A 20,431-nucleotide genomic window follows, 5' to 3' on the forward strand; every position below is an offset into this window, starting at 1 on the left:
CATGCTTATTCATGCTCACATTTCCTCTCGTTCCAGACGATTGTAATGGACTTTCCACATGTTAAAAGCAAGACTACCAGTTCATTTTGGAGTTTATTTTGAAAACCTGCCTTAAACCTTCTGGGCTCTGCAATGATGAAGACCTTGGTAGCACCTTATTTGAAGGGGTTTATGACACTGTCATAAACATAACAGTCATGAACATGAAGGAGTCTTCATGAATGTTTAGAACTGTTGTCATGAAGTGTCATTCGGTAAATAGTGACACTATTAATGCAAAGTTGCAATAATTCATTAAAAGTGTAAAATTTGCATTATTTTGTCAATAATGACCCATTTGATGCAAAGTTCTATTAAAATTTGTATTAAAAGTCGATTAAAAGTGTCAGCTTTGCATTTGTAGTGTCATTATTTACCGAATGACTCTTCATGACAACAGTTGTAAACATTCATGAAGACTCCGTCATGCTCATAACAAGTGTTATGTCGTGTTAATGACAGTGTCAGTCTTATGAAAACCCTTTAAAATAAAGTGTTACCAAGACATTTCTTACTTTACCAAATAGTTAAACCCGCTCACTCCAACTGAAGGTTCTCTACACTTGGACCGTTTCTGTGCAGCAAACTTTCTTTGCACTGTCCTATGCTGCGTCTTTTAGAAACACTGATTTTTATCTGTGTAAACTGCTATATATTTTTACTTCCTACATAAAAAAAGACGATAGATCCGCCCCTGCCTGGATGATAAATTAATATCTATAATGAGATAATGATTAAAAGATCAATTTAGTTTGGTGTAGTTTAGAAGAGGAAGCTGAGCAGTTGTTGTCCCCGGTGTCGCCCATGCTGCGTGGAGGAGGAGGAGAGGAGGAAGGTGGGGTTTCAGTGTCGGGGCGGTAAAGCTGCACTAAATAACACCTCGCCTCGAGTTGAAGCTCCACTTTAACAACCACCTGGCATGACGGGACGACGGTACTGAAAACTGTACACTTACTCTCAGTTCCGGAGTGGCGACACACTTTTTCTAGTTTTGGCTAAAGCTACTCAAATGAGACTTTTTCACCTAAAGCGCCGACGGTAAGTTAACCTGGAGTTGCGTCAAGTTGTTATTCCGTCTGTTATTTTTGGATAATTGAGCTGAAGGTTATTAAATAAACCCCGGTAACTGTCACGAGGACACCGGTGTCCTCATGGACCCATTGGATAACATACAAGCGTTTTGGAGGTGACGTTTTTTATTTTTTTAATATATATTTCGTTCGTCTAATTCTCGTAGAAAGTGTCTGGAGGTGTTACGGATGCATGAAGGTTGAGCAGTGAGTCCGAGTTGACGGAGCGATATCTGGGTCAGCCTCAGTGGAAAGACCGAGCTGCTTTATCTGTGCGACCACATAGAGGTTATCAGCGAGGGTTATTTTCATTTACGGGAATTCTGGGGGGGTGTTGGAAGACAAACCAACCTAAAACTAGCTTAGACGGCTTTTATGATAATAACCTATATGCAGATTTGAAGAGAGAGCTCTCCGCTTTATTTCCCCGTCAACAGAAATGCTTGTTAACATCACGGAGCATTTAAACGTGATGAGTAGTGCTAGTTTAAAGTAGTGCTTTAAACTAGTGTTTTCCGAAGGTGGGATCGGGAACCCAAAACGGGCCACTAAACACCCATGTTGGGGTCTTGAAATTACCTCCAAACATCAGTTTCATGATCACTTCTACCAGAAGCTCTTGCCAAACTTTTGTTTTCCGCTTGTCTAAAAATAGAATACCAGTTGTTATGCCTCTTGTTGTCGTCATGGACTTCATAATTATCATAATTGGGTTGCAGTCCTGCTTTGTAGCTTGGAAGCCTCAAAGTTGGGAAATGTTTTAAGAGACTCCTTAAAATGCAAAAGCAGTGCTACAGAATTGTATTAGTTATATGGTGATGTGAAAAAAAGAAGTATTTGCACTTTTAGATCGAATTTTAGTAGCAGACAGATAAGCTGAGTAAATTTCCAAACCTGCATAGTCCTATGTGGAAAAGTAATTGTCACTCAAACCTAATAACCTAATAAGCACCACTCTTGACAGCAGCAACCGCCATCGAAAGTTAATGATAACTGGAAATGAATCTTTTTCATCTCTGGAGGATTTTTGGCCCGCTGTTTTGATTTCGCTACACTGGAGAAACATTACAACCTATTTAAGGTAACATTGCTCACAGAGCCACTTTAGAGCCTTCTTTTTTTTTTAACCGCTCAGCAGGGGAGATGCTGGTGTGTTTTGATTATTTTCCTGCTGTTTAACTCAACTGTGACCATGATGCTACCACCACCATGTTTAACTGTTGGTGTGATATTTTTCTAAAATGCTGTTTAGGAAAACTCGTTACGCGGCTAGATGTAACGAGTGGCAAACCTTCCAAAGTTTTAAATTTTTGTATTTTTCGTGAAAAAATGGAAATCTGTCATGGATGCCAGTTTTTGCCCAGTCTTTTTCTTATCGTTACATCATGAACTCTGACTTTAAATGAGCTTGCAGTGCTTTAGATGTTGTCTCTGGGTTCCTTGTGGCCCTGTTGAAGGACTCTTGAAATCATTTTGGTTGGCCAAGACCTTCATTATGGGTTTGTAACGCTTGCAAGACTGACAGACGCTGATAAATTAGTTTCTCGCCTGCTCTGGGACGCGCCTCTTGATTCTGCAGATCTGGCCGTAGCCAGGTCGAGATGCGGTGAGTGAACCCGAACAGAGCATTGTGGGTAATCACAGCTAATTCATCAATCAGTCAATCTAATCAAATGTTATTTTTATAGCACATATCAGCAACAAGGCGCTTTAGATCATAAAAACACAAAAACGCAAAGTCAGAGAACACACAGTCAACAACTGAAACATTACATGTTGTCAAGGGCTATCGTTACACATCATTACAAGACTATGATTTCATTCTAACATAGGGGAAATTTGAACTTTTAATGAGCAAAATCATCATTTGAAGAGTTTGTTTTGACGATCTGAAACATCCAAGTGGTGACGAAACACAGAAATGAGAAATCTGTCAGCGGGTGAATATCTGTTCTGTTAAATGGTTTGATTTCTCCCCCTGCGCAAATGACTGACATCATTTCCTGATTCCCATGTGTTAACTCCACTCACTTAGAGAAAAGTCCCCTGTGTGGAAGAAACGCTGTCATGTCCCGGTGCGCACGCATGCAAATCAAACACTCTCACACGAGTGTGGGCTGATAAAACAGAGAAGAAAAGCAAGACGCCACAGCTCTGCCTGTACAGACCTTTGAATCAGATATCTGTGTTTGTTTTATCCTTTACAGAAGTTCAAGCATGTCTTAAAGGAGGCTCACACACACATGGACGTCAGATGGAATAAGCTCAACGATGCTGCCCACCTCGGTCTGCTCTCTGCCTGTCCCAGATAGGTGAGCACAACGAGAACAAGAATCTGCGAGCTCTTATTGTGTTGTTAGGAAGTTGTTTTTAGCGAGCTTCAGTAGATGGGTCTTTGTCATAAGAAATTAGGGAAGCAGGACAGATTTCAGCGTAACGTCGGCGCGTTTCAGGCAGAGAAATGAAAAGCGCCCTGGGGCCTGTGGTTCCTGCTGCTGCTGGAGAAACAACCTTTGATATGGTTAGGATGATCCTGCATTCAAACCCTAAATAAAAAGGACTTTGCTCGTAAACAAAGGATTATCCCTTATTGATTTAAACAATCCAATCATCAAATGTTTTTCGGGACATTTGGAAACCCATTGCGATTTAAAACAGACGTTTCTGTTCAGCATCATGGCTTAGTTTCACTCGGTGATCTAGGACAGTTATTCTCACTCTTTCTGTGACAAGTTCAGTAAAATACTAAAGTTTCCAGATAGCCACCAAGCTGAGGCGTTTTGTAGACGGTACTGCGACAGAACCTGGACTTCCTTTATGTGCTGCTTTTTAATAACGACAAACCAGAAGGCAAAAATTATATATATCACTATTGTCTGTGTTACTCTGTAGTATGTTTGAAGGATGACGCTTCCAGATTTGTCTGTCAAGTTGAGTTGTCCATGTTTCAAACTCAAAAGGTAGACAGGAAGTCTCCAACAGTTGAAGAGGTAAAGTCTGGTGTTTTTCAGTAATGCCGACGTCAAAAACCAACACAGCAGCCCTGGGATTAAAACGCAGGCTGTTACATAAACCGCTTATTTACACTTCTGGTGGTATGATTCTTCATATTAAACACTTACACATGTAATGGATATCAATTATTTACCATATCCTGTTAGTGTTTGAAATGTAAACACTAACAGGTTATTAGTCTGTAACGCTAGTAGCAGTTAGCATATCCCTCTAGTTTCCTGGCAGACCGTTGTTAAGCTGGATCTGATGCTATTCCCAGGGTGACATTTCCCTCATTATGATAATATCTTGTAAAAATAGTTGGGCTGTGTGATATTGGCAAAATTTGTGATTGTGATGTCAATATAGCCATGACAATGTTAGCATAAAACCAGCTTAAAAGTTAAAACTTTGACTATATCAGCCAAGAATTTTCACACTCCAAACAGTCTCTCTCTGCGATATGAATGTCGCACACACTCATATTGCTATGACGACACGTTGTTCAGCCAAAAATAGCATCATGGTATTTACGCTAACATATAAAATAAAACATATTACAGTGTTTTATTTAAACAAATTTAAATTTAATAATTTAAATTTGCCATTCTTACAGCTGCAAAATTATTTAATATGGATTTTTATACTAATAATAATTATGCCCAACATTTATTAATAGCTGGTTTTATGTTTAGCAGCTAATGCAGTAAATGTTGCAGCTAACATTTACTGCATTTGCTTAAGCTACAGTGTAACTGTGCACAGGATGCCTGTGGGCTTTTGTCTATAGTGATCAGAGTGGAGGACAGATGCTGCATAATGAGTCGGGCTGTTTTCTTGGATAACCAGTTCACAGCGTGTTGCTGAACATGCCTGCCTCGCCCTGCAACTATTTTGATAGCTCCATTTTTATTACAGGTTACGGTGCTGTTCCTTTAGTTTTCAAAACCATGACAGTTTGTGCTCTTTGTAATGTGAAATACATCTTGACAGATGTTTCAATAAGCAATCAAAAGAGCAGCAGAGAGTTTCAGATGGTGAAAACACTGATCTGTCTGACTCTTTTAGCTTTTTAAAACAAAGATCAGTGATTTTTTTTTGTGCCTGTTTTTATTAATTTCCTCTGCATAGAAGTTAATTAGCTTGTATATGTGGTTAAAAACAACAATAATTGTCTCACAGTTTGAGGACTGTGGTTCTATGCACTGTAAAAATGAAATTTTCAGTCTTGTTTTCAGTTTTACACTGTAGCTTTAAATGCAAACATCAGATAAATCTCATTTCAGCCCATCAGTGCAGTTAATTTTAGCGTGATTAACTGCTGGCATTTTTCTATGAATTTTAAAATTTACAATTTCTAAAATTCTATGAATTTTAAAAAAAATTTTAAAAGATTTTCGCAATAAATTTCTGTATCTTGTACATTTCATAACTGTAAAAATTACTTGAAATTGATCTTTCTTGAGGTGTTTTTATTCAATGTGTTTTCTACAGTAAGATAATGTTTTGTAGTTCACAGTCTAACCGTCTTATTTACTGTAATTTTTTTAAAGTCTTTTTGTTTTACAGTGTATGTTTCTGCTTTCAGTTATGTCAGCCAGCTGAGCACCTGCCAAAACACGCCCGAAGAGGACGATGAGACCATGAACACAGAGGAGAGAAAAGCCAGCACCGTCCGCAAAGCGGACCCCGCGTCTGACCTCGACGCCCACCGTCGGCCCTCGGACCGCGCGCCGTTCCCCGGTGACTCCATGTTCAGCTGGCGGGGGTGGAACCGGGAGCAGGGCCTGTCGTTCCCCTCCTCCAGCTTCTGCTCCTCCCAGCTGCCCCATAGCCTCCCCGCTGGGTACAGCCAGCCCACCCCGTTCCCCAGCCAGGTCAACATGCTCCACCCAAGCCTGGCCAGCAGCTGCACCGGCTACCCCAGCAGCCTGCCGTCCTGCCTGGGCCACAAGGATTACTCCTCCAGCTGCTCCCAGGACAGCTGCCTGTCCAGAGACAAGTCCACCTCCCTCCCCAGCCACCACGGCGGCCACATGAGCCTGGAGCAGCCGCTGTCGCTGCACTCCAACCCACCTTCGGCCGAGCTCTACCACCACACCTTGTCGCCATACTCGTGCCCGCCGCAGGGGACCCCCTGCTGTGCTCTGTGCCCGGCGGACGCCTTCAGCAGGCGGCCCGTGGCCAACAACCGCGCCTGGCCTCAGTACAACCCAGCTTACAGCCCGTACTGTAAGTCAGGTCCTCCTCGCTCAGCCTCGCTCTATGTACAGTTGGCAGGTTTGCTTGATTCTGTCTTTTGTCCATTAGACCCAGAAGAGTGCAGGATCCCTGGAGCTGGATTCACACACATGTGAGTTTAGTGCTGGCATTTGATTTAAAAAATGTCTCTGATTAATCTCTCTCATGCTGTGATTAATCATGACTAATCAACATGCCTGACTTTGAATCCTTGAAATATAAATATGCACACAATTGTGGTTTTTGCAGCCCAGGCAACCTCCTCCTCCTGCTGCACTCCAACCAGTTAAAATGGAAGCAGTTATCTGTTTTAGTTTTTTTTGTTAGTTTCTCTTGTAGCAGAAAGCAGGTAGTCTCTCAGTTATCAACAACAATCAAGGGAAACTTTCTCCATTAGACATGCATACAAAGAGAAGGAAACTTGTTCAGGGGACAACTGACAGATCAGACATTTTATTTTCCGGTTTTTGGGTGTCCCACCCCTTTCAGTTGCCGCCCTGGGCAACTGCCCCCATACCAAAAACCGCCGCCGTATGCGTGTTTAAAAAATGTCTCAGGAAATATTTAATCATCTCAAACCAAACGTCTGAAGATTCTCCCGTTTTCCGGGTTTTTATATTCAGGGAGTTTTAAAGGAAGTCATTTTGTTTTAAACGTTAATCTAGAAACGTCCTTCTCCATTCACTTCCTGTGGAACTCGTGCAGTGGCGTAATTCATGCATGTGAAATTTCAAGCTGAAACACGTAGAGGCAACACAAGAAAGTCGAACGATGTTCAACTTTTGTTGCTGCAGCAGAAACCTTTCAAAACTTTCTGCTGGCTTTTAGACCAAAACAGATCATTTGATCAATCTGCGTTACGCAGTGAAATGTTCAGACACCTTAACGTCGACACTGCTGCTCGAGTTTTAAACCACTGTGTGTTTATTATTACAAAGTTTGGCCCTGAAGTGCTTTGTGTTTCCTTGCAGTGGCCACAACGTCCCGGTCAAAGAGAGACACCCTACATACAGCACGCCGCTCTCTCTGGAGCAGAGTAAGTCTCGGCGGCTCTGCAGCAGCAGCCGGTGCCGCTGCAGAGCCGCCTCTCACTGTCCTTCTCTGAATGCAGGGCGGGTCTTCGTCACGTACGAAGCCGACAACGACAAACACGTCAACGAGATCATCAAGTTTGTGGCTCTGCTGCGACACAACGGCTTCGACACTCACGTATGTGGCAACCGACTTTTTTTTTTTTTTTGTGGCTACACTTTAGGCTATTTGACTTTCCTAATGGAAAACAAAGCAGCGACAGTTCACTTCAATACTCGTTAGAAATCCAAACATCCCAACTCAAAATGTTTGATTTATTATTAATTAAAAGCACATATTGTCGCTCTGTTGGATGTAAACATGTGTGAACAGGTTCTTCATGAGGAAACGTCAGATGTCTGAGTGCAAGTGAATGCATCGCAGAATGATCAGAGCTTTAAGCAGCGGTGATGGTGTTACCTGGTTACACACTGCGGACCAACTTTACTAGAGCGCCAACATTTAAGATCAGAGAACATGTGGTGGGACGGGACGTCCCGACCACACACAGCTGACCACACCTTGTTAATGTTGCCATGCCAACACGGTCTCTTCACGTCTACCTTACGCTTCACTCAGACTGAGGCTCTGCGTTACTAAATTTACTTAGTCATTTCTCTAACCAAAATGAGGAACGCGTTTTGTTTTTTGTTTTGTTTCCCAGGCCCAGCCAGCTGATTACATTGAAGTATTAGGAAAAATAAAATTATGAAAATAAAGTTGAAATAATAATTGATATAAACGATGAAGGGGAGGAAACAATACAAAAAATGAGAAAATATTAAAATAATAATTCCCTCTTTGATTTGAAGCTTAAGACACAACCAGTTATATTAATTGTGTTCCACCATTATTTATTAGTTTTTTTGTTCTGAAACTGTCTTAAAATGAAATATAAACAGTAGGAAGATCAACACTTTGCTTGGCATCTCAGCTGGAGACTTTGGGTCTAGCTTAACAACCAGAAGTTGGACCAAATAAAGTGAAATGACCCTTTTTTTAACCTTTAAATGTGTTTGTCATCAGCTTCAAAACCACAGTGATTGTTGATTAGGAGTTCATCTTCTGGAAATTCCAATTTTTATCTTTCTTGTAATTAAATATGAAATTAATTCAAGAAAGTCAGACTTTGATCAACACTTACCCAGACTTGGGGGGCGGGGGGGGAAAGAAATAAAGACCAAGTGAAATTCCAGTTTTTCCAGATTGAAGTTTGCACTGCAACCCTGCTTATAGCAACACTTTTCAACAATAAATGCTTGTTTCTGACTGTGTGGACCTCCATTAGTTAAGAGCTTGACATACAAATGTCTTTGTTCTAGATTGACATTTTTGAGCAGCAGTACAGAAGCATAAGCAAGATCGACTTCATGGAGCGGTACCTGAGCGAGGTAAGAGCAGATCAACACCTTTAAGATGGAATCGAAACACATCAAAAAACTGTCAGAGGTAAAACTCTCTTCATCACTTTGATGGACTGTTGCATCATCCGGAGCAAGAGTAAACTTGTCTTTGGAAGCCGTCCTCCGGTGGAGTTTGATGATTTATGATGTTTATCCACTCCCTCAGAAAGAGTACCTGATCATCATCATCATCAGCCCCAAGTACTACGAGACGGTGACCACATCTCCGTTCGACCTGGAGAACGACGAGAGGACATTCAACACTGTTTACATCCACAAGCAGGTCAGAGTCGTCTTCGCTTCTCAGCTCGTCTTTAAAACACAACCCAGACTCACCGGTGTGTGTGCATGTGTGTGTGTGTCGCTCAGCTTCAGAATGAGTTCATCCAGAACGGAAGCAAGAATTTCAGGTTCATTCCCATTTTGTTTCCCGGGGCTAAAAAGGTAAGCGCTGCGGTCGTCGTAACAACACGAATCTACAGCGTTGAGAGGAGAAAAATAAAAATCTAAACCTCGTGGCGCCTCGATTTGTGTTTTTTTAACAGTGTCACGTTCCCAACTGGCTCCAGAACACTCACGTCTATGGCTGGCCGCGTGATCGGGACGACATCCTCCGACGCCTGATGAGGGTGGAGAAGTACAACCCGCCCCCCATCGGGGAACTGCCGACCATCGTTTCCATCCCCATCTAGAGCGCTGACCCGAGGACAGCGTCCCCCGTCCACCGAGACAAGCAGGGACGCTGTCCTCGCGCCTGTCCTCCTTTAATCTGTGATTGTAAAGACTCTCAGGTGCTTTTGTAGATTCTTTAACTTTTTCTTTTATTTACAAAGAGAAAAGTGTCTGTCAACGTGAAACGTGGATTGGGGAGTTTTTTTTTTCTTTGCTACATCTTGTTCAGTTTGCTTTTGTTTTTTAAAAACTGTTTAAAAATCTCATATTTTTATAAGCAAGTCACAAATGTGCAACTTGGTTAAACAAAAAAAAAACAAAAAAAGTAAAAACTATACAGTGACTTCTAGTACAGAAAGACAAAATCGCTGCAGTTTCTCAGTTTGTGTAAAGTGTAGGGGTTTTCTTTTGAGACAAAGTGCAGGATTTTTTTCTCTGTAAGCACTTCCATTTCCTGCACTGCCTGTCAGCTGGCTGAATTTAAGATACACTTCCCTCTTGCTTACAAGGAGAAATTTCTTGTTACAAAAAACCAAAGGAGAAGCACAGTCTGACTAAAGGAATGTCAGAACCAGAGCTGATGCAGGCTTCCTACAGAGGGTTACAACATGAGGAATCCATTTTTTTCCAAGTAATTTTACAGTTCTCAAGTTTGATTAAAAACTAGTTTCACTATAAAGATGTTTGTTTTGCAGCAGTAGAGATAATTTTTGTTTCAAATCAAAGCAGTCAGATCATGTTTAGACTGGTTCTCATCACTCAAAGTGACTCTAGGATCTCTATTCAGCCTGATCACTTCAAACGCCTTCTGTATCCATAGTTATTTTTTAAAAATTGCTGGGGTTTTTTTTTTTTTTACTTTTTAAACTATTGCTTTACATTTTACCGTCTACATATCTGTCATCGTTTCGATTTTAACCATAAATTAAATTAAGCTGCTGAAAAGATAACCTCACTGTACATTCGTCTCTGGGAGCGACGGCAGTCGGCGAGTCAGCTCGCCTTGTTACCGTCGATCAGACAAGCAGAGGCCTGGATTTTTTTTTTTTGTTTTTTTTTTTTCGCCTGGAGGGATGTTGGCATTTCTCCCCCCCCCCCCTTCTTCCTTCAAGTGGCAAGCTATGGGAACATCGTGTTTATTGTAAACTGCAGAAGGAATGCAGCAGAAATCCAGTCTCGCCGCTTCTCCCCTCCTCGGGGCCGGCGGCGCTCCTCTCATCGGCTCGCATAGAAAAACGCCTCGACAGGAAGTCTTGAGGAGATAAGCAGCTGACGCAGCTGTGCGGTACGACTTCTCAAGAATCGGCAGAAATGCACTCAAAATGGGGTCATCAAAACCCGTGTGTGGTTTGAGACGAATTTGCATGTAACGTTGTGACACACTTGAAGCTAAAAAAAAAAAAAAAATTTAATTAAAACGTCTGCGTCGGCAGAATAGGTGTTAGGTGTTGTTCATCCCAGCGAACAAATAACTCCTGCACCTGAAATGCACGACAGCAGGTGTTCACATGCAGATTCATGGGCTTTTATCTTCATTCAAAATGTTCCTACCATTTAAAAAGATATGAATACAGTCTCATATATATTGAAAGGTACACGAAATAATATTAACTTTATTAAGGACAAAATAACAATGGCATCTGTAATAAACGGTTACACACATTTTTCATGTAAATATCTCAAGATTTAAGTAACAGAAACAAATATCAGACAATAGTTTAATTTTACTGGTTGTAAAAACACTGGAGTGCCATTTGTTCAAAAGCTACAAAATACATTTCAAAAGCAGGAAGTGTTTCATTTCCTTCAAGGAAAAAAAAAGAAAAAAAGTACTATAAAATAAGTTACAGTACAGTGAATTTGTCCAAACTGACTTTTGTTCCCGTCTTCCACCCTTTTGTAAGCACAAACCAAAGTAGGATCAGAAAGAAACCAGGTCTGAAAACTGTCGTCTCACCCGTGGGGTAAAAAAAAAAAAGGAATTACACAGCCGGGTGGTAAAGAACAGTGTGGCGTTTGTGAAAAAAAAAATAAAATAAAAAAATAAAAAAGGCACACAAAGGCTTCTGAAAATGCCAAAAACATTCAGGTCTTCATCATCTGCAGGTCACATGTCTGGTATCGTTAACAGAAACTGTTCTGTACTTCATGAGCTCAGGGAAAAAAAAAAGGACAAATACTTCATGTTTAGTCACAAAATACGGAGGTGAGCCTCATACATCGTCAGCTGGCAAAGGAGGTATGTTGAACCTTGGTCTGGTGAAAAAAGCCATCTTCTCTCTGCAAAAAAAAAAATGAAGCAGATCAATGCAAAACCTGTTACTGAAAAAGTGCGGCGTGCATTTATAGTTAACCCCTTTATTTTTATATCCTTTTCCATCTTTACCTAAACAATTCATGTGAGCTTTTAGAGTTTAGCCAACACATTTTACTGAGCCTGTTTTCTGCAGCTGTTGCAAAGACTGATATAGTCGTGACAATTTATCATATGGTAGATCTGAGAGCAACAGAGAAACAGCCGAGAGGATCGTGGTAACTCTGGAAGAGCTGCAGAGATGAAAAGCTCAGGCAACTTTCAACTATTTTGACCTTTTTTGGATACGTGACGAGAAGGGGAAAATAAAGGAAATCAAAGCAGCTTCTCATCTTCCCTTAAAACTTTGGAAAAATGTGTCAGCTTAATGTTTATGTTTTCTGAATATGAGGCTTGTTGACTATGCAAGACAGCATTCACTTGATCTGTGATCACACCCCAGCATCATGTTTGTTTAAGATTGGTGCATCACTGTCAGACTTTACCATTTTTCAGTCACACCTGTGTTTTGGAATAAAAGTTGCCTAATAACGAAGGACACCTTCTTATAAAGTGCTGATCTTTTCAGCCCATCATCCCCACTTAAACGTAAATCATCTGATATGATTAAAACCTATTGGCTTTCAAGTTTACAACAGGTTAGAGTTGAAAAACACTTATGATTTGGCTAAAATGCTCATTTGGCTACACAGTTGGCACACTGTGTACACAGTGAAGCTAATTTGCTAGCATTAAAATGCTGGATTTTTGTTTTTAACAAGCAGGAAAAGCCAAGCAATACTCCTGGTCTCCGTTTTCTTGCAGTGGCATGCCTGAAATTGGTTGTCATATCCCAATAATTTACGACAGGATTGGTCTGCCAACAAAAACTACCGCTGCTTTAACAAGGGAAATTGTAGCTGCTTGCAAGCAGACATTGATGGAAAGTCGGCAAACAAAGCTATTTTTGCAAAACGTTTTATGAAAAAAAAAAAAAGAAGAATGCATTAAAATTCATGTAAAATGAAGAGATGTGAATTTGTTTTCCAACCTGAATGTCTGCACCGGCAGTGGTTCCTTCTGGTTCTGCCCTCTCATCTGCAGAACCTCTTTGGAAGCCTTCCTCAGCCTCCTCTCCGCTGCCTCCTCCTGACGCTGCTCCTGCTTGCTCTGGTTGGCCTGCAGGGGGTGACACCACAGTCAACTTGCTGCTGAGGGGCAATCAAAGCCCCCGCAAGTGAAACTTTTCTGCAACAATCCCCACGGAGGTGAGAAGCAGTCCGTATAAGCATAAGCATCATATCGTGCTCTTTCTCAAAACAAAATCTCTTCAATGGCGCTGGTGTGAAGTATGCAGCAGTTACGAAAGCGCACATGCGGTACGGTACAGCAGTTTATGCTGTACCATTTCGGTACAGCAGTGTGTGCATAAACGGTATGCACTGCTGTACCGTTTATGCAACGAATGAACGGCCTGCTAAAAACAATGGCGAACCACATTGTGCTGTGTTTTGTTACTTAACCTGTTCAGGGTAGCCCACTTCCTGACAAGGAAATAAATGTTACATGGGCACTTTGTTGATGGGAGACAGGTTTCTGTTTACAATGAGATGTAAGCTAGCGAGGTGGAAGCTAAAGGAAAGCGAATGAGCGTTAAACACGCTAAACCACAGCGGAAATGGATTGCAACTACAGCTGACTCAAGGCGTCTTAAACCTGGAACTTTTTCCCTTTTCAATATCCGAAAATAGCCGTCAGTTTTCAGGCAGCGGTCTCGCGTGAACGTCGCCGGGTTTTACCTGTCTGTGGGCCTCTCTGAGCAGGCAGCGGAAGCGCTCGTCCCTCAGGGCCCAGGAGGGCAGCTCGTTGGCGTCGCTGGCCTGTGGCTCCTCCAGCCGCAGCTTGAGTTCCCTCAGGGCGCTCAGCTCCTCCATCAGCTGCCGCTGACGCGTCCTGCAGGCCTGGAGGTCCAGCTCCAGGTCCAGGGATGTCCGCGTTGGCTGCTCAGCCAATGAGGAGCGGTACGACTGCTGCTGACACACACAAACGCACATCTTGAACTACACAGCCTACAAAGATGCTGGAAGGATTTATTCGGATTTAATGTGACAGACCAAAAAAAACTGCTTACGGTTTTGGTTGAATTTTCACTTCACAGCAAATTTGATAAGAAACATCCAACAAGCTTCAATCTATGGCTAAAACTATTAATCGGCTTAATCGTGATCAATCGATTATTGAAACAATCGTCAACTAATTGATTAATCGTTAAATGTAGTATACAGACTCAAAAAAACAGCTGAAAGAACTACACAGCAGTAAGTCAGTCAAAAGTGTACAATATATATATATCTTGCATTTAAGATAGGGGGGGAAAAGCTTTGTAAACATTCTCTACCAAATGGGCTCTTTGCACCTCAGCTTCCGCGTTCGGGGAAAAGCGGCTCGATTGTTTCCGATCTATTGAAAATGGCCTTTTACAATAGGTGCTTACAGTGCTTGGCCAAGGTTTGTACATCGATCCGAAGCCCCAACAAGTCAGCTGGAGAAAGGTTTTAAGATGTTCGCCTCGTTATACATTCACTGATACGAAGGTGAGTTTTACTTAAACTTTGTGGCTAACATTAACGTTAGCTTATGCTAGTAGGCAATATTCTGACATTGTTCTTGTAAAAATGTGCCATTTAAGTATCTAAACATTCTAACGGACAATGTTTTTACCTAATTTTCAAGTATATTATGTGTGTTTATTGTCGTTGGTGTCAGAGACTAATGGGGAGGTTACGGTTCGGGCTTTTTACTTCCGGAGCTCAACAAGCCTCATAGCTTGACAGTAGCGCAGCTCTGGTGTCAGATCTGGTACCGCTGACCGTTCAGGTTCAAAGTTGCTGCTTTTAGAAAAATATGACCGTGTTGCTTCATGTCTCCGTTATTTCGTTTTATTACCTTTGCATGTTTCTTGTGAAGAGCTCAGATAGGACGGTGTTTACAGCAGTATGTACAGGCGCATCAGTTGCTCGGCTGTCTGGCTCTGGTCTGCTCTCTCGTTCCCATAAACTCTTTCAGGCTGAATATAGAAGTGATTCCATAGAAATAACTCAGGGAGGCTCCTTTATTTACCATCCGTATCCCCGGTATTTTTAGGCTGATCCGGAGTGAAGTGAAGGCTGCAAACCTTGTGTTGTGCAGCGTTAGCTTTAACTGGTAGTGGCAAATATTTACAAGCCATCTTCTTAATTCAGGATCGCTTGGAAATTAATGAAAACTTAAAAGCCCATTATATTAGGAAGACAACAATGTTCATAGTATTGCGTTTTTTGCATCTGAAATACGACTTAGTCTTTTCTACCAGTCATGGTAACTCAAAGCGTAAACAAGTGAGCCGCATTAGCTCCTGGAGATGTGACGTCAACGCCGTAGGTGCAAAGAGCCCATACACATCAAGAGTTATTTTAGCTTCACCTGGTTCAAATTCTGTAAAAGAAAAAAGGAATCGAGTCGAGTTTTGCATCTTGTAATGCAATTCTAATATTAGATAAAAGACACTCAAATGGAAAATTTGGCAGACAGTACCAAATAATCAGTTAATCAATCATCAGAATAATCGAGTGGTTAACTACTAACTAAAGTAATCGTTAGTTACAGCCCTACTTTATGCATGTGTTCATTATATTAGGCTAATTAGCACAGTATCTTCATCGTTTACAGATTCCTTTTCTACTCACATCTGGCTACTTTGTACATTTTACTAGAACACTGCATGTGTAGTTTATTGATGAATTAAAAATGAAACATTTTACAAGTAAATTAATTAGGCGTTCGCAATATTAAATTAGTTTGAACATTTATGGTCAGTGAGTCCTGTCAACTTTGATTTTGGCTCATGGGACAAAAAGAAAACGTGCCAGAAAGTAAACAAACCTGAGACTCTCAGAACTTTATTTATATTTAGGATTATTCTGCATTTAGCTCCATCTTTTCTTCTATCAACTCTATGGTATTCCTGCTGAAGCATTGTCCTACCACCAAGGATTTAAAAACTTTTTTTTTTTTTTCATAAAAAACAACAACATTCACTTAAAATCCACCTGACAGACACTAAAGTTTGTAAAGTTTCAGCACCTGCTTGTATCGGAGTGTTCTTCTCTCCAGGGTGTTTCTGACAAAAGGCAACTTCTTTGGTAAAGTGGAGCTGTCGCTGTCACTGCGATATAACTGGAAAAAAAAACAAAAAAACATTTAAATCAGGACCAGAGAATAATTCACACACAGCTTACGGTTTGTTTCATTTCACTTCGGAGCTGAACTCACCCTGCAGACGTAGTGACTCCGCGCGCCAGGCGAGAAGGTGTGGGAACGAACGATGGTGCTGCCCCGCATGAAAGGGGACGCGTGACCCCAGCGACCCCCTCTCTCTTTGGGTCGGACCTGAACCGGCTCCGGGAACGGCGCCTCCGTCATGGTGGCCTTCTCAACCTGGAAACACGGAGTTGCTGAATTCTCATGTTCACGGAGGAAGAAAGTTTAAAAAAGAAAAACCTCAACACAGCTGCAGCTTTTACCTTTACTGAAAAGTGTCTGCTGGGAGTCTGATCGCAGCGCCCCCCGGTGGGGAGGTAGACGCCCTCGGTGGACAAACCCTCCGAGGAATGAGTTGGAAACGCTGTGATGTTGCTGTAGTCGCTGTGTGCAGACTCTGCCTGCCAGCCCCTGGAAAACACACACACACACACACACACACACACACACACACACACACCATGAAAACAAATAAATTACAAAGACACAGCTTTAACCTGATATCCCAGGTGGTGATGAATGGTACGATATCATCTATGATGCAGAATTTTCTCAAGGAGACTTCAAGCAATTCAAACTCAAAGATGTGATTAAAATTCAAAACGTAGATCTGTCATGATAAATTTTACTGGATGATAAATTGTCCCAGAGGTTATTACGATAAACGATAATGCTGTTTTATGTAATATAGTGGTAACGGCATAATAAAGCAACAAAAGATTCTTGAAGATCAATAAACTTCAAATTCTAATGAACATTTAATACTGGAACTGGAAGACATTTTAATTGTCCAGAATAAATAAAGAAAACAACAAACAAATGAACTATGATTTTTGTCATCCAGTGTTGGTGGAAAGTATTGAGTTCGTTTTAATTGATCAAGTAATTAATTGATTTATTACATCCTTCTTTTGTTTAGATTTCTTCTTTATCCTTACAGGAGAAATGAACATAATTCTATATAAAGAGATAAAGAACAGGGAGCGAATGGAAATAAAAAATTAAAAATTACATTCCAGTTATTTTAAATGTGCTTTTACGTCAGTAGATCGTTTCCTAGGCAACAGAAAAGCCACCAAATCATACCCAGTCCGTGACTGGGTATGATTTGGTGGCTTCATGTTTTAAATGACCGTCTGCATCCAAAGCAAAACGTGTCGCCCAGTTTACACTTTATTTGATGCAAACGACTCCATTCGACTCTCGCCTTCTTCAAACTAAACGTTTGTGCCGCTGTCATTTTAAATATTTTAGTGAATGTTTCCAGAGGTCATCGAAGGTCAGCCAGCCCGTCCACATTTACAAAATCAAGTGTAATATGGCGCCAATCAGCTGCACAGCAAAAGATTTCTATTTGTGGTGTTATTTTTAGGATTGCAAAAAAAAAAAAAAAAAAACTAGAGATCAACTCTCACGACCCAAAACAAAACTGATATAGTATTAAAACTTTTGGCACCAATTTTGTTTAATCTGCAGACGACTGGTGGGGGAACTTCACTCAGGTCTCCATTCAGACTTGAGTGAAATCTGAATGTTTTTTTTATCCTAAAACAAAACAACAAGTGGAAGCAGAAGGACTTTACGCTCAGTCACCTCTCAGACGTCGCCTCTCCACGCACGTCCTTCTCCGAGCGCTGCAGCTCCAGCTCTGAGCCCCGCTCCTCCGGATGGGTGGAGGAGCGCGACAGCAGGGTGGAAATGGTGTCCTATGACATGAGAGCAAACGCCATCGTCACACTAAAACTCTTCTTCCTCATGTCAGTGACGAGAAGATGATCATAAAATTAGCACAATAAAGATGCAATTTCACCAGAAGGACGTCTTAAAATTACGATGCCTCGAGTTTGACACACGCGTCAGAAGATGGAGTATTACTTTAACTGTAAAACTGACACCAAAGTATAACTTCACAGATTGCTCAGCTTTCCTCGTTATTTTTCGGGTTGGGGTTCTACTTCATTCTCCTAACATTACGACTGGATTCTGGGAACGTCACTGATGTGTCTTCACAACTTTATTCACGGATCAGTACCACTGTATTCTTGTATTATTAGGACTTTGTTATAATTAAAAATTTGAAAAGCCAGTCTATTGCACAAGCAGACAGACTGTGATGGACTGATCTCATGCTCACAGCGCCCCCTGCAGGTGGCGAGTCATATTACACAGCAGAGTTTGTTGCCATGGTATAAAAGTGCTGAAGACACTCAGTCGTTTTCACATTCTGCCACATTACAACCAAAACCTTCAGTGCATTTCTTTGGGGACTGGAAGCGATCGACACAACCCCTGCAGGTGGCGAGTCATATTACACAGCAGAGTTTGTTGCCATGGTATAAAAGTGCTGAAGACACTCAGTCGTTTTCACATTCTGCCACATTACAACCAAAACCTTCAGTGCATTTCTTTGGGGACTGGAAGCGATCGACACAACATAGTGTGTGATCATGAAGTGGATCACACACTTCATTTTTATTTTTTATTTTAAAAAAACAAAATCAGAGAAGCAAGGTGTGTGTATTCAGTAGCTCCAACTACTACACGTTTTGCCAGCCTTTGCATATCTACAGACTAAATTTAGGTGCGGACTTTGACTGGACCATTCCAACATGAACATAGGTGTTTTACAGTATTTTTTGTATTTGGCTCCATTCATCTCCCACCACCATGGTGCTGCTGCTGCCGTTCTCCACAGTGGGAACAATGTGCCGTGTTAAATTTAAACCTCCATGTAGACCAAATGTTGAACTCAAGCTTCATATGATCAGAACTAATGTTTGGATTTAAGATTTTATCACAATACTTCTTGTGATAGTGATAAGTGATAAACTATTGAGTGTTTTTATTTTGTTTAACTTTATAACTGTAAAAACGGTAATTATAGCTCCACAAATAAATATTGTTCTTGAAAAACACCCCAATTTGAAACAGGACGCAGCTTACAGAAATGTGTGATTTATATCACTAAACTGCACACAGTAGCTGCATTTAATCATGTTTTAAATGATTAAATGCAGTTTAATCATTAAAACATGATTAAACTGTTAATTGAAATTTATGAGGTGCATAAATTTCACCTCATAAAATTTATTATGAGGTGAAATACGTTTTTCACCATAAAAATGATAAATGCCGAATACTAATCAGAACAAATTCAGAGGTTGTAATAAACTCTAATGGGGACTTCCTGTTCATTTCTTTAAACGATAACTTTCTTTTCTTCCATACATGCTAAAATGAAACTACACCTGCCCAGATCATATTTCTAGGTCTTAAATCCTGTGTAACGTTTGTGCCGCTTCTCAAATACGCACAACTCTGCTTTGACCAGATGCGTTGAAATTTGTGGCCTTGACGCGGAAAAGTTAAAGGGGTGTGAATAGTTTTGCGAGTCGCTGTTCATCCACGTGGCTGAGACCGTTTACCGTGGCTCTGGACCGCGCCTCGTCCTCCTGGTTGTCATGGGTCCGGCGGCTGAGGGTCCTCTGCGAGTCGGTCAGCATCTGGACTCGCAGACAGTGGTAAACCATTTCGGCGCTTCCCTCGCAGTCTGCCAGGCTCAGCTTGGCCGTGCCCTGCGGGGGGAACGACGGAGGTACACGGTTCAGGAGGGGAGTCTGACGAGGCGCGCGGCTTCAGCAGCGACAGCTTCCTGTCAGACCCACCAGGACCTCCTCCTGAGCCTGGGGGCCCAGCGAGCAGACCGACAGCTGCAGGGCGCACGCCGCCAGCGCGTTGGCGGGGACGGGGATGCGGAAGCCTTCGTTGAAAGTCATCTGGCTCTGCGGCTCCAACGCGGTGCAACAGTAGAACGCACAGGCCCTGCTGGCGTCCAGGGGAATCAAGTGGACCTTCACATACCTTCAGGCAAACACAGCACAAGGAAGACCGGGTGATGCTTCAGGCATCTGGATCGCACAGATCCAACAGGGTTCATACTGAACATGAAGAAGAAGAAAACATTCACAGTAGTTTGATGTTTCATTTTGTTTTAAGGTTGACAGACTAGATTTTGTTCCTCATCTTCATGGTGTTTCTGAAGAAAATCTGAAGATCTTCTTTTCTTGATTTTTGTTGGCAAGAAATGTTCGGCATGGTTTACCACCACCTACTGGTACGGAGTGTGGCTCAAAACATCCATTTTATTTTTATACATTTAGTATCAAAGATCATATTTAACATTTGAATACTTTTACTTCCTGAATTTCCCTGCAGCATATTTCTTAAATTAAATGTTTCATTTTGCATACGACAGAAAAGTCCCCATGGGGAAAAAACCATTAAAAAAAATTTAAAGCCCATGATTAACGTATTTAAAACTAAATTACTTTTTAATTTTCTTCTCAATT

At 41.4% G+C, this 20,431-nt stretch overlaps 2 protein-coding genes across 2 annotated transcripts in view; one reads left to right on the forward strand and one right to left on the reverse strand.

The window, feature by feature from the left end:
* The first annotated feature begins 891 nt into the window (after nucleotides 1-891).
* Nucleotides 892-11,003, forward strand: traf3ip2l (TRAF3 interacting protein 2-like). Its single transcript, XM_015012796.2, has 10 exons — nucleotides 892-1,077; nucleotides 3,317-3,421; nucleotides 5,692-6,335; nucleotides 6,414-6,456; nucleotides 7,316-7,380; nucleotides 7,456-7,553; nucleotides 8,738-8,806; nucleotides 8,985-9,101; nucleotides 9,188-9,262; nucleotides 9,364-11,003. The coding sequence occupies exons 2-10, from the start codon at nucleotides 3,381-3,383 to the stop codon at nucleotides 9,508-9,510; spliced, it is 1,299 nt and encodes a 432-aa protein (XP_014868282.1). The 5' UTR covers nucleotides 892-1,077; nucleotides 3,317-3,380; the 3' UTR covers nucleotides 9,511-11,003.
* A 72-nt stretch (nucleotides 11,004-11,075) lies between these two features.
* The window catches only part of wwc3 (WWC family member 3), a 42,933-nt gene continuing 33,577 nt past the window's right edge, over nucleotides 11,076-20,431 (reverse strand). Inside the window, exons 15-23 of the mRNA XM_015012793.2 lie at nucleotides 19,748-19,943; nucleotides 19,508-19,657; nucleotides 17,676-17,788; nucleotides 16,346-16,493; nucleotides 16,095-16,259; nucleotides 15,906-15,998; nucleotides 13,583-13,813; nucleotides 12,835-12,962; nucleotides 11,076-11,770 (exon numbers count right to left, since the gene is read on the reverse strand). Of these exons, the coding sequence (XP_014868279.2) occupies nucleotides 11,704-11,770; nucleotides 12,835-12,962; nucleotides 13,583-13,813; nucleotides 15,906-15,998; nucleotides 16,095-16,259; nucleotides 16,346-16,493; nucleotides 17,676-17,788; nucleotides 19,508-19,657; nucleotides 19,748-19,943 (1,291 nt within the window). The 3' untranslated portion in view covers nucleotides 11,076-11,703. The remainder of the gene's footprint in view (nucleotides 11,771-12,834; nucleotides 12,963-13,582; nucleotides 13,814-15,905; nucleotides 15,999-16,094; nucleotides 16,260-16,345; nucleotides 16,494-17,675; nucleotides 17,789-19,507; nucleotides 19,658-19,747; nucleotides 19,944-20,431) is intronic.

This window comes from Poecilia mexicana, unplaced genomic scaffold (assembly GCF_051168715.1).
Source record: "Poecilia mexicana isolate PSO_F unplaced genomic scaffold, ASM5116871v1 scaffold_4, whole genome shotgun sequence".
Classification (NCBI taxonomy): Eukaryota; Metazoa; Chordata; class Actinopteri; order Cyprinodontiformes; family Poeciliidae; genus Poecilia; species Poecilia mexicana.

Coding starts and splice junctions, on each gene's coding strand:
- traf3ip2l (XM_015012796.2), top strand. CDS start 3,381: ATGCTGCCCACCTCGGTCTGCTCTCTGCCTGTCCCAGATAG. Junction 7,554..8,737: donor ACAACGGCTTCGACACTCAC/GTATGTGGCAAC, acceptor TCTTTGTTCTAG/ATTGACATTTTTGAGCAGCA. Junction 9,102..9,187: donor CTGTTTACATCCACAAGCAG/GTCAGAGTCGTC, acceptor TGTGTCGCTCAG/CTTCAGAATGAGTTCATCCA.